The 12,864-nt window shown below is 40.3% G+C and overlaps 1 protein-coding gene across 16 annotated transcripts in view; it reads left to right on the top strand.

Annotated features, from left to right (window-relative positions):
• Positions 1–12,864, top strand: part of LOC116039878 (sodium/potassium/calcium exchanger 2) — a 45,978-nt gene that overhangs the window by 13,189 nt on the left and 19,925 nt on the right. For 5 of the 16 annotated variants that reach the window (XM_035993603.1, XM_035993602.1, XM_035993606.1 and 2 more), the window contains exons 3-5: positions 7,234–7,281; positions 8,239–8,347; positions 11,304–11,318. In XM_035993603.1, coding sequence (XP_035849496.1) covers positions 7,234–7,281; positions 8,239–8,347; positions 11,304–11,318 — 172 coding nt within the window. The remainder of the gene's footprint in view (positions 1–7,233; positions 7,282–8,238; positions 8,348–11,303; positions 11,319–12,864) is intronic. The other 11 variants (XM_035993605.1, XM_035993610.1, XM_035993615.1 and 8 more) reach the window with 5 other exon arrangements.

The raw sequence follows: 12,864 nt of genomic DNA, 5'->3' as shown, positions 1-12,864 counted from the left end.
TTTAATGCTTAATGAGAGTGTATTTTCATGTGACCTAGACAGTCTGAAAAGCTCTTCCTCAAGCTTTAACTGCTGTCTTCATTGGAAGCCATTTCTATTTGATCTGTCCATTGTTTGGACTATAGAGTAATTTTAGCTCCTGAAAAAAGCCAGTATTCAGATCACCAGATGTGATATGAGCTGATGTGGTTTTAAGGCTCTAAGTATACATTTTATTTGGCAATAATCTTTGGAATGAATGATGATGTGATTTCCACACATATGTTAGCCAGGTCTATTTAAAGTCAGTAGCTCAAGTCATGAAGGTCAAGGCATACATATTGGTTTGGTATGTCAGTCCGTGATACAAAGAAATTCTAGAGAACTTGAATGAGAGATTATTTTTTTCCCTTTTTTTCCAAGGGAGAGCCTGAAGGTGAAATGTTGAGGCTTGCAAGAAACTGAAAGCCTTATCGATCAAGGGCTATTTTTGAAAGCAGGGTGGAATTAGCTAATGTAACTGCACTGTAAAAGCATCATGTGAAGGACACCAAGATCCCTATCTCGTTGTTGTATGAAATGACACACACAACCCAGCGAGACGGAAACTGTGCATATGGTTGGAGATGGCTGAGGACTGGCGGGCCTTACATTTGACCCTCAGCATCAGCCTTGCTAAGCTGCACCAGCCGAACATTACATCAGCTCTGAGAGTTGTGGTTCATGTAATACCCGTAATTTGTGAAATCCAGGACGAGTGCTGGTGTATAGCTCTCACAGTTGCAGACAGACCTGACATTACCAGGTAACCACAGAGAGTTTTAAACCAAATTTTAAGAGAGTAAACTCTTAAAATGGAAGTGATTGTAATCAGAGAGTCTCTAATGAGCTAATTAGAAAATACTCTGGGGCTCAGGGAATCTGCTGAAAGCCTCTCCTCCTCTGTTCTTGTCTAAGAAAAAAAGAAGAAACTTTATTATTCGTCACATGCAATCGTACAGTACAATGTAGTAAAATTCAATCCCTGCATTTAACCCATCCTAAGCATTAGGAGCAGTGGACAGCCACATGCAGCTTCTGGGGAGCAAGATATGAGGGTTACCACTTGTCATCACTGATGGATGAATGATGCATGAGTCTGATCCTCAACCCCACCCCCACTTAAGCCCACCAAGGTGACCTGAAAGGCTCTATCAGCATATTACCCCATCTGTAAATGTGACTGGCTGACCCGAAGCTTCCTCTCCATACATTATGTCCACCTCCTCTCTAAGATAAGGGTCTGTGTGTGCTAACCCGCTGACAATACAATAGAACAACAAAGGAAGTCAGTGGTCAGGATTATGTGAATGATTTTCCATAAAGTTATAGTTGCAGCCTACATGGGACACAATTACAAAACAGAATCTGTTGATGATGGGAGCTTTGCTAATTAATATTCAGGTTGGATTTAATTGCAAAACTAAATAAAAAAATAAATCTGATGATATTCTATATTTTTCTTAACGAAAAGACCAAAACCAAAAAATGAATCATATTATAAAGCCTATTTCTTATTTATCTGTGCTGTAGAACTCAATTTTTGGCTAAAACATTTTTTTTTTTAAAATACATCGAGTCACACTCGTCAAACACCGTCTTGCTTTCGGAAAATTTCACTGGAGCACCAAATGTATATTAATCCACAGCTGAAAATAGTCCCCAACAAATGCACTATTTACTCTTGTTTAAGTCTGGAAAAAACTACAGTGCCCAGCTGTTTTAGGAAATTACTAAGCTCATTTAAAAAGTGAAGCTATGTAAGCCATTCTCAAAGATTTACATAGGAAAAGAATCGGCTTCCCGCTGGGGAAATTGGAAAGTATTGAGTGATGTTGTGTTCTTTTACTGGGATTTGTTGACCAGCCTTATACCTTAAAATAAGATCAAATAAAAATCAATTAGCTGGATACAAATACATCTGCCAAGTAAGCACTTCTACTGGTTTGAGAACACAACTTTGTCTAAATTGTATGCAAATCCAGACCATTCCGTCCATTAAAAGCACAAGCTTCCTGGTTTCATTTGTATTGACAGAGAAACCAGCTGTTCAAAGATCCTGTCCCACAGCACCTACAGTATGCGTATTAGAATGCATTGCATATTAGGTTTGGGAAGTGTCAAAATTAGCCCAGGTTGCAGAGCAAGCATGTTTACTTAGCTATTACCTTGAGCTCCTTATCATGTTACCGGTGAGTTCCTGTTCACTAATAACATTGGCAATGATCTCAGAGTCCAGGCGAACTTAATACAGCATAATACTGCATCTTGGTTTTAGTTTACATTGGTGGGCAGCTGGAGCACAGATGCCTCGACCTATCAGCTTCTGGTGGCTCCGTTTTTGTTGTCCCATCAAGCTACTGCCACTAGTATCGCTGACTCTGTGTGTGTGTATATATAGCTGGACTTTCAGAGCACGTTATAAAATGTGAAGTTATCCATAACGTCATTTGTGCATAGTGCATAAATACTGGGAAATCATGCTCTCTAGAGGGACACTAAGAGAGGCAGAGGAGAAAATCAAACTCATTATTCATTGATGTACATAGGAATACATCATCAGTGGAAGGCAGAATAATCAAGAATGGTACAGCAATACTGAGAAAACTGGAAAGTACTTTGGATGCTACAGTGTAGACATATATAACCAGTACCTGGAAAAAAGGACTGCCCAGTTGCCTCAGGCAACTAGATTTCGACCACTGTCAACGATTGAGTTAGGTCTGGATGCCCCTGTTGGGAACCACTTCTCTGTATAAAATGTCTGTCAGCATCAGGAGCTGACAAGCCAGTACTGATATAGCTGAAGCCCAAACAAAAGATAACTTCATCAAAAACTCTCAGGTCATGCAGATAAACAGGAGAGACCAGCTATATTAAAATCTGGGGCAGAGAGTGCTGCGGCAGGAGCCCAGTGGGCACACTACAGAATATAAATGTAGACTCCTGGAAGAAACTTAAGTTCATTGTTTGCTACATTCTCAAAAACCAAAAAAAACCTGTTCAGCCTTTTATTGTTGACTGCATCTGCAGATCGAAACCAGCTCTGATCTGACAGGAACGATAGATTTGATCAGGTTTGCAGGAGGTCATTATTCTACCTCTTGTATTTACTTAGCTGAAACATTACATTGCACATGTACAATCTAAATTAAATTTGGCGAATAAGTGAATGAATCACCTTTGGGACATTATTATTAAAGATTGAGTAACACAAGAAAACAAGAAAAGACTTTACAATACACTATAAGCACATGGAGTACTGATAGGGAAATTACAAAAATGACTTGTTCCTGATCAATCCCAGCTTTTGGGGATTACATTTACTTGCAATAATGACACTGCAGTTTTTATTTGTCTCCCAAAAGCCTGAGTCTGATTGGTTCATGGGAGGGGGGAGTAAGAGGAAGCAATTTTGGCTTAGTCCTGGTGAGCATTGCCTTGTGGGAAATCAGAGTCGTGGCAGCTTCTGTAATTAGTTCTGCTTGTTAGAAAAATGAAGGGGTTACTAATTAGCAAGTGGATGGCTTCTTGACTTGTTGTGCATCTTTTCCCTCCTTTCCTTGAAGATCATCATTATCATCTCCAGGCAAAACGGGAAAGAGGGGGAAAGAGAAAGAGAGAGAGAGATGCTCAGTCGTGCTGCTCAACAGTTTAGCTCTAACACGATAAATCTAGATGGGCAAATCTCGAAGGGTGTTCTGTCATGTTCTGACAGACAGGCGGCCTACTGTAAGCACGTGCAGGCAAATGCCTGAAGCTGTGCAAGATTTCACTTTGCAAGTTTGCTTAACAAGTCAGGCAGTCTGTTTTTCACATATCTTTAGATACACACGCTCACACATGCTTTATTTATAGCATATACACATTTCAATACGTAAGAATTTATGATCCAAGAAATGTACAGATTTACTCTAAATGTAACTTTTGTCTCAACATGCCTGTCTGGCTTAATGCATGGCTTGTGCACATTATTCTTCTTTGAATTACCTTGTGACAACCATTAAAATACATTGTAAAGGGCCTGTTTGCTATAATAGTTGAAGTATCTTAATATTTAGCATACAGATGTGAGAGTGTTATCAATTTCTTCATGTAACTCTCAACATAAAAGTGAATAAGCGCATTTCCCAAATTTTCTAAGCATTCCTTTATTCTAAAGTTTGTGTTGATTTCCACATGGATCATGCACTCAGCCAGTCTTTGTAGCTAAAGTGCTGTATTGTATTTAGTTAATCAAACTCCACCATTTGCAAACTAGAAAGTGTGGAAAAAAGCTATTCCTCTCCTGTGTAATTTGGCTTGGATGTCGAAGCATAAAGGAAATGCAAATCAAATTCATCCAGAAATAGATCCCTTTTGTACAGACCTATAATCTACCACTGATGTTTGAAAGTCAGGACACCAAAGTGCTTAGATTCCTCCGAAAGCGCACCTCCCCCCCCACCCCCCTTTTAAACTGTGGGCAATTTGAGCGGTGAAAGCGGAAGTATTTTTGCATGATGTCACACTCTCCATCGATAAATCTCCGTAACATGGCGTTACATGCATGCGGCTGCAGAGGGACATTTATCTCCCTCAGCTGATCCGCTTCCAAGAATGATCCTGATGTGACATTACATAAGAACTGGAAGCCAGAGCTGCCGGTATTAGAGAACACACAAACTCCAGAGAACATACTAATCTCCCTATGTGATTATTAGTCATAATATTTAACGCTGGCTTAATGAGCGACCCACGGCATAATCTCTATCTGGCACATTCACCTGTTCTCTCCTAACCCTTCTGACTTTGCCTTTGAGGAGGGTGATAGGGAGTTAAATAGAAAAATTATATCTCAAGTGTGGAGAGAATTACCCTAAAGATATGAAATGGGGGGGGGGGGGGAGAATGAGTTTATAGTTGAATAGCTCTGTGGAAAATCTCAGGATTAGCTCAGCTTCTGCAAATGTTTAATTTCAGCTCCCTAATTTCTGTAAATATTCTGTAGCTTTACAGAGGCAAACCTAATGTATGGTAAATTATTGGCTGTTAAACAGAAACAGTGGGACACAGTGGGTACTGACATTCACAAGGACTGCAGTGGTGGATTTTTCTCTAAATGAAACCAGCTCCCATTAAACGTTATTTCAGTTTAATTTAGTAGGTTTACAATGTTGCTATAATCAACAAAAGATAAACAATTGAATATTCTTTTTTAAAATCCAGAATTCTGTTGGGACGAATGCTAACATCCATCTAAGCTTTCACCTCATGGACTGAAGGTGACACCACACTTCTTTTTGCTTATCAAGAGATTTGAAATTCAATGCAGCGTCATTTAGCATGCACATGAATCACTGCGTTGGCATGCATAAAAGGCCCTGTCTTAAAACTTGTATGTGTATAAAGTTTGCTCTGAACACTTACAAGATCAAACTGGATAATGTTCTGCATTTCATCGTGCACTTTATCAACACACACCAATGCCTCCACATTTCACATTTCAACATTTCTGTCTGAAAACTGTGTAGGCTGTGAAACAAAGCCTTGATATGCAAAGATGTGAACAAAAACTAAACAAAAGCTTTGTGTTGTTCCTAGAAACAGATTCCTTAACACACACACACACACACACACACACACACACACACACACACATTATTGGAGATGAAGTGAGCGCAGTTCAGACAGGCAGTTGATGAAAGGCTTTTGTTTCAAAAAATAGATTTTACAGTGCTCCACATGCCAAACAGGCCCACCGAGAATGTTGGCAGAGAATTGAGTGATTGTTAAAAGAGTGGAGTCACTTTGGTACGATCTGGCACATGCCCACTCTCAAAGGCAAAGTTATCACATTAAAACTGGCAGCACTGAACCGCAGGACAAAGTTTTAGAGCGCTTAGAGCACTCGGGTCAAGACTAGGCTTTGTTTATTTAATGGAATAGGTTTTTCTATTAAAACATGTTGATTAGTGAGCTTTAGATGTGCTTGTAAGTGGATTTTGGGGCCTTTGAACTAAGCCAGGGTGTAGTGGCGCGGCTTTGAACGAAGACCAAAAACACTTGTCTTCTACTGTGAACATTTGACTGTTCAATATACTGCAGTTTTACAAACAAAGAAGTGAACAAACTTAAAGCTATAGTGCGTAGTTTCTGTCTCCCCCATAAGGAATTCTAAGTAATGATAACAAAACTGTCGGCGCATCCACATGATACAAGCCTTCGGTGATTGCGCACCGCCTCAACCCCTCCTCCACGCAGTTGCTAGTAGCCAAGGAGGACACAGAGGATTAAAAAACATGATGGACTCTTCAGAAGAGGTAGTTATCTTTACTCGAGTTTCTGCGTGTGAAAGTCGCCGGACGAAACCAGTTTCTGAACATAGCCATACTGAGAAATACAGAGAGAGTTGTGTGGAGCTGATAGTCTTAATTAGCTTTGTATCAGCTCATTTGGCAATGGCTTGAAAGTAACGGACGTACATTAATATAAAAAAGTTACGCACTAAAGCTTTAAGCATGACGGACATGTTTGCATCTAGCGTCTCACGTTCATCTCATCACACAAGCTAGCAAGAGTACACAACAGACAACTTCCGTGTAGGCTACTTCAAAATAAAAGCACCTTTTGTGACGTTTGTAGTAAAACTGAATTACTGTTAAACAAATAAGGTTGTGCACCTATTCACATATTAGCTGTAAATCAAGTACTGTAAATAATGTAAATGGTGAGTTTTAACCACACTATCATTTAACATTTCCTTTAGACTGTTTTAAACTAAACAGCATGAATTGCTTATTCAATGGCTTTAAACAAACATTTCACAACACAGGGTGGTTTCTTCTAGTTTCCAGTCTTTGTGCTAAGCTAAGCGGCTGCTGGCTGTAGCTTCATATTTACCATAAAATAGATAGAGGGATAACTTTCTTGCCCTTATACCATTACTTCACTCTACGTTTTACAGTGAGTGTGAATGAATGAATTTCGAGGAAATTCAAGTAGACAAACTAATCATGCTCAGCTTGCGACAGTGAGCAGGGACAGTAGTGGGGAGGAATCTGTCCCTCAAGTCACCACTGTCAGTCATCACCATCACTTTAACTGTGCCATAATGTCTCTCTATCGCTTTGTTGTCTTGTCTGTGTGGTTGTGTGCGGCATGCTTCACATCTATGTCCTGTTTTCTTTTTCTCTCCCTCTCCCCCCCTTTTTACTTCCTCTTCTCTCTGTGTTGGATGAGAAGGAAAGTCCTGGGGCGCCGGAGGATGACGGCAAGCTGTCGGTAGGTCCTGACTGATTGACTCTCTTCCCGGTCTGCTTCTGTGTTTGTCCCTGTTTCTGTGTAGATGTAGTAGCGTAACTTGTGTTTCTTCCACCATACTGTGAACAAGACATGTACACTGTTATCTTCAGCCTCCCCGTGTGCGGAGAGTAGCTCTGTTTTTCGGAAGCCTCTTTTCAACGGTTAAATTTTGTATGCAGAATGCAAAAGAAGACTGAGGCATGAGCATGTGTTTCGAACAATCTAAGAGTCTTTTAATGCTTTGATACTTCACAAAAGCACACCAGAGTGTTATGTTGTCATCCGGGTTGCAATGGAAGCAGATCTAACGGAGTAGCAGAAGGAGAATCTTCAGGGTCACACCGTGAAGCCACATCTTAAACAAGCCCTGCCAGCCTACGTGTCTCACTTGCCTCGTGCTCGCACTCATATGGGCCTGTGAATTAGCACCTGACACCTCCTGTTCTTACACGGCATCTGTGGGCAGACGGTGGGTGGGCACATTCCAAACAGCTGCCGCATGCAACGGTGCCTAATTTCCCACAGTTCCCAAGTTCAGCTTCAACTGCTGGAGTGACCTTGGCGAGGGTTGTTTTGGGAGAAAGAGCTCATATTATAACCTGTGAATGCCCATCTCAACCCACAGGGCTCATATTATTAAGACGCTGAGGCACTTTATTATAGTTTTACTGGTTTGCAGGTTCCGCTTAGGAGTTTTATGCAAAAGAGGATTAGGGAATCATTTTCCAAACAGCTTGGATTAGAAATGGCTCCAGTAAAGTGCTTACAATTGATAGACTGGTGTTAATATCAGCATATGTGCTTTATGACAGAATTAAGAACTAGTAGCTGGACCAAAGTTATATTTTTTTGATAGTAGGAAACGTGTCCTAGGTAGAAAAGGCCCCATCACAGACAGAAATATATTTGATTGACAGCTTTTTTCTCCTCTCACAGGCCAGGCCCCGGCTTCAGAGGGGGGGTAGTTCCGCCTCCCTGCACAACAGCTTGATGAGGAACAGCATTTTCCAGCTGATGATTCACACGCTGGACCCTTTAAGTGAAGGTAAGAAGATCAGACAAAATGCACATAGAAAACACAACTCTTCAGTAATGGGTTTCCCATCTGTAAGTCTCTAACGTGCAGGATATAAAGCACAGATGTTCTTTTTACTGTCTGTAATTGTCTACTTTCAGGTTGATCTTGCCTTGTACTTGTCATCATTCTTGTCTTTTTCTCTCAAAATGACCTAAATCCTGTTTTCAGATGAAAATTCAAGACCTTAATGTTATGAGCACATACAAGATGTTAATATATGAGCACATAAAAGATGTTGATATAATATATATGTTCATACTTGAGCTCACATTCTTGGCTACAAATAACAGCAACGATATGCATCCATATGGTTTTTTGGCAACGTTTTTAATTCAGTCCACAGTCCAAATAAAAAGTATTGGCTTTCATCCATACACAAGTACCCCATGTTATGTACCCTTTCAAATCCAATTTCTCCATTATTACCATTTAGAATATACTTCTAGCCCCTACAGTATATACCTGGACTGAATTGATCCCCTTTTAAAAAAAATAGACTAGGCGAGCTTGGTGCTGTGTCAGAGCACAGCTGAGGTGGAAGATAATTTTCCTTTAATCCAAGATCAAGGCCTATTAGTTTAGCTAAAGGAAATGTAAAACGGCAGTGTCAGTGCTCTGCGCAGGGGATGAATATGTTAATACGCCGGAGGCAGTGCGGTGTCATCCCATTCTCAAACCACCACGAAAAGACGAAGGGAAAGAAAAATTCCCATTAACGGGGAGCAAACAGGCAACAGCGGTTTGAAGAATTTGTCATTTGAGTGGCCTCACTGAAAGGTCTTTTAATTGGAAGCAGTATCTCATGTGAAAAAAATGAATATTAATGTTAAATGCCAATTCCTGTTGCTGTATGATGTGGTTTTTATTCCCCTTTTCCCTTTTAGTTTTCATAGAAATGTATTTACAGTGTATGTTGTCTCATTAAAAGCATCAGTGTCTACAGAAAGAAAAAACACATAGGCCGAGGCCAAATAGCCATTTATAAGCATAAAACAATGATCAGACTAAATATTTTCCCTCTGGATGGATGCGATCTCATTAGCAGATGTCTGCTCTGTAGTGAGGAGGCATTTCAGCTTTGTCCGAAAATGACTTTACATTCCTCAAAAGCCAACCCTAGAATGAGTCAGCTCAGGAGAGATTAATACGCTGCGTCGAGTTGGGCCTTAAAGTGCCAAGTACCTTGCATCAACTCGTTGTTGTACACTGATTTCCATGCTTCCTGAGTGAATTGATCTTTCCATCTCAGTGATTAAAATGTAAATCACAGCCTGCTGAGGGAATGGAAGTCTGTATGGCCAATGGAAGTCTGTATGGTCAGTCGTATATGTACAAGAGACTGTTATACATACTCCACCCTGCCACTCCTTGTAGAGCCATTTGTCTATGGTCTTTTAAGGTGCATCTTCCATGCACTGATGATAGTAGACTGAAATATTGACTGCTTGTTTAACAGCATGAAGATTAATAGACTGGGTTGTACGTGCAAAAGTTTTTGTTTGTGTTTGGGTCTAAATCACTATCGAGCATTTAAAAAAGTAATGTCAAAATTATTTTACTACGTTTTAATGAATATGTTGTTTCCTAATAGTGGATTGAAAATGATCTGCAGTGAAACTCTACTTCAGTATGAATTCAGCAGAAATGCGAGGATGTTATACAAGATTTGACTGATGAGTCTTTTGGCAAATGACGGACTGGAAATTAATGCACTGAGGCAACAACCACAGTGTGATATGACACAAGGATTATTACCAGAGAGAACAAAAGCAACACTTTTGGCTTATTATTTAGAAATTTCCATGTAGCATGTTGGAAGTTTTCACACAACTGGCGAACGTATAACGACGGCATTGGTCTAGAGTACATTTTAGAACCCATGCACACACCCATCACATGCCTCCTTCCTTTTAAATACTTTTATTGATTCATTACTATTAGGCCCCAATAAAGGGGCCCCATTCAGAGATAAGTGACTATGTTCTATGCACATTTACTGATCTCATTACTGCAAAGAAGCATTTTGTTGGTGAGCTAGCAGTGTGGAGAGAGACTGCAGGTGCACGCATCAAAGACAGAGGCTGTGCTGCTTGTCCTTGCGTGGTCTTAGGCTTTAAGTGTAGCTCAGCGGGCCAAGGGGGAGCTGGCAGGACTCCATCCATACATTTTTTATAGACATTTCTTAAAATAAAGTCATCTGCGCTTCCGAGCTGAAGGGAAGTCTGAGGTGGTTTTGCTATTGCTGGGAACTGGTTACGTGTCACTTGTTAGACTTTGAGAGTGGGGTACTTAGAGGTGTGTGTGTGTGTGTGTGTGTGTGTGTGTGTGTGTGTGTGTGTGTGTTTGTGTTTTATAGTATTTTACCTGGCCTAAACACTCTTTGCTCCTTTATTACTCCCTTCATCCAAGCAAATTTAAATAATAACATTATCCTACTACAGTACATTGTCTTTTCACCTCACAGCTGGCAGTGATAGAGGTTTAATTTCTGCAAACACAGCCAGATTCCGGTTAAGGCAATATAATACTAAATACGTAATGCAGGAAAAACATGGTTAATGTTTGTGGGTGTTTTTGAGTATGTGTGTGGGCATGCATGTGTGTGTCTCCCTTAAAGAAATAGACATTTTAGGAAATACGCTTATTCGCTTACTTCCTGAGGGTTAGATAAGAAGATTGATACTACTCTCTATTTAGAGAGTGGTATCAATCTTCTCATCTATCTTTCAGCTAGAAAGCAAAAAAAAACACATTTCCCAAACTATCTAATTATTTTAACCTCAAATCATTTTTTTACTAGCATTATATAATGGACTATTGACTTGGAATAATACCTATCAATGATTTAATGTGCGCTTTCACCTGGATTTATCTTTTCTCTGTTTCTGTCTTCCTATTTCTCTTTCTTTTACTGTCCCCTCAGAATTTGCTGACTCTGGTGAGTTACTACTCTAATTTCTGTATCCCCTTCCCAAAAAAATATGTTTGTTCTCATTCCAACAGCCTGGAAGCAACTCTCTTGCCCGACGTGTCCCCTATGTACACATTTCCCCAGCGCCGCTGTGCTGTATGTCAATTATGTACTGTCCATCCCTGCAGACTCTGCTTCAAATATTTCATTCTCTTCTGTGGATGTATTTTCTCTGGAAACCCTCTGTGACCATTTTTGCATTGTTTTCCCCATTGTCCCTTATCCTCTCTCTCCTCTTATGAACTCCTTTTAGTTCTAGCTTTCTGTGAGACAGGCAGAGGCCCAAATGGAGTGATTTAGTTTTTTCCTGTCCATGTTGTTCCCCAACTCCTGGTTTGTGAAGACCTTTTACCCTGCAGACATTTAGCTAAACATGCCAGTGGTGTAGGACAAAGATGGACTTTCACGTCCTAGAGCTCTCAACTTGACAACGTTGTGCTTAGTTCACAGATTTGTGTATTGGGCAGATGTAGAAAAGTTGTCAGCTGTTTTCTCAGTCCACCTCACATGCCCTTCGTCAGGATTCAGAGTCAATAAGAGCCCGGCAGAGCAATTAATTGCAGTGAGCTAGGACATTTTTTCACTAATTTACAATTAGCTGTTCCCACCAAACTGTTATCGATCTAAGTATTCACATTCTCCTTGAGAGATACAGCAGATTATTTAGCATCCACATTTTGTCCAGGAACAACAGATTTCATGTTCTTGTTATCACAAACATCCTTCAGTTTAATAATAGACTTAATCCTGCATGCTTTTCAATGGAGAGAACATTGTAATAGTCTAGTACAGTTAGTTCCCGGCACAAGTGCCCACATCTTTTTCCATCAGTGTGGAGCTACAAACAATATCACTTAGGAGTGGCATCAAATATTGAACTACAAGGAGAGATGGGGAGGGAGAAGGGCTGAGTGGCTCTCACTCTACTGTCTGAGTCCTCAGTCGAAACAAGCCTCCCAAAACAGCACTCAGAATTCAGGCTACGTGCATGCCTTTTGGCTTAAGGCCCTCAATAAGATTTATCACCCGGAGATGTGAACTCTGGTGGTGACTCCGGCATATCCATAGCTGAGGTCGACCTCAGGATGGAAGAAGATGGGTGCTTGCATATGACCACAGACCATACACTAGTGGTAAATGTATGAAATGCATACATTTTTAACAATAATCTACCAGAACTAAGATAGAATAAATAATCGGCCTTGTTGTTTATTTCAAATATGTGACAATCTTCCCGTGTTTACATTATATCCCTTCTCTGTGGTGATGCAGTGCAGTACAGTGCTATTACAGACAAGCGATCTCATCAGATGCTTTCCTGCAGATCATTATCTCACTAAGATAGACTGGAATGACTGATCATACTGCCAATATGGCCTTAGACATCTTTGTTGATGTTAGGCATTTTTTTATTGAGCAGAAAGTCCTTCACAGGCTGAAGATAGAGTGGACAAGGTCATCTGGGTAATCCATTATTCACCAATGCTGGCAGGCAGAATGCTTGTTGGGTAAA

Source organism: Sander lucioperca, chromosome 17 (assembly GCF_008315115.2).
Source record: "Sander lucioperca isolate FBNREF2018 chromosome 17, SLUC_FBN_1.2, whole genome shotgun sequence".
Lineage (NCBI taxonomy): Eukaryota > Metazoa > Chordata > Actinopteri > Perciformes > Percidae > Sander > Sander lucioperca.
This window is presented reverse-complemented; position numbering and strand designations above follow the sequence as displayed.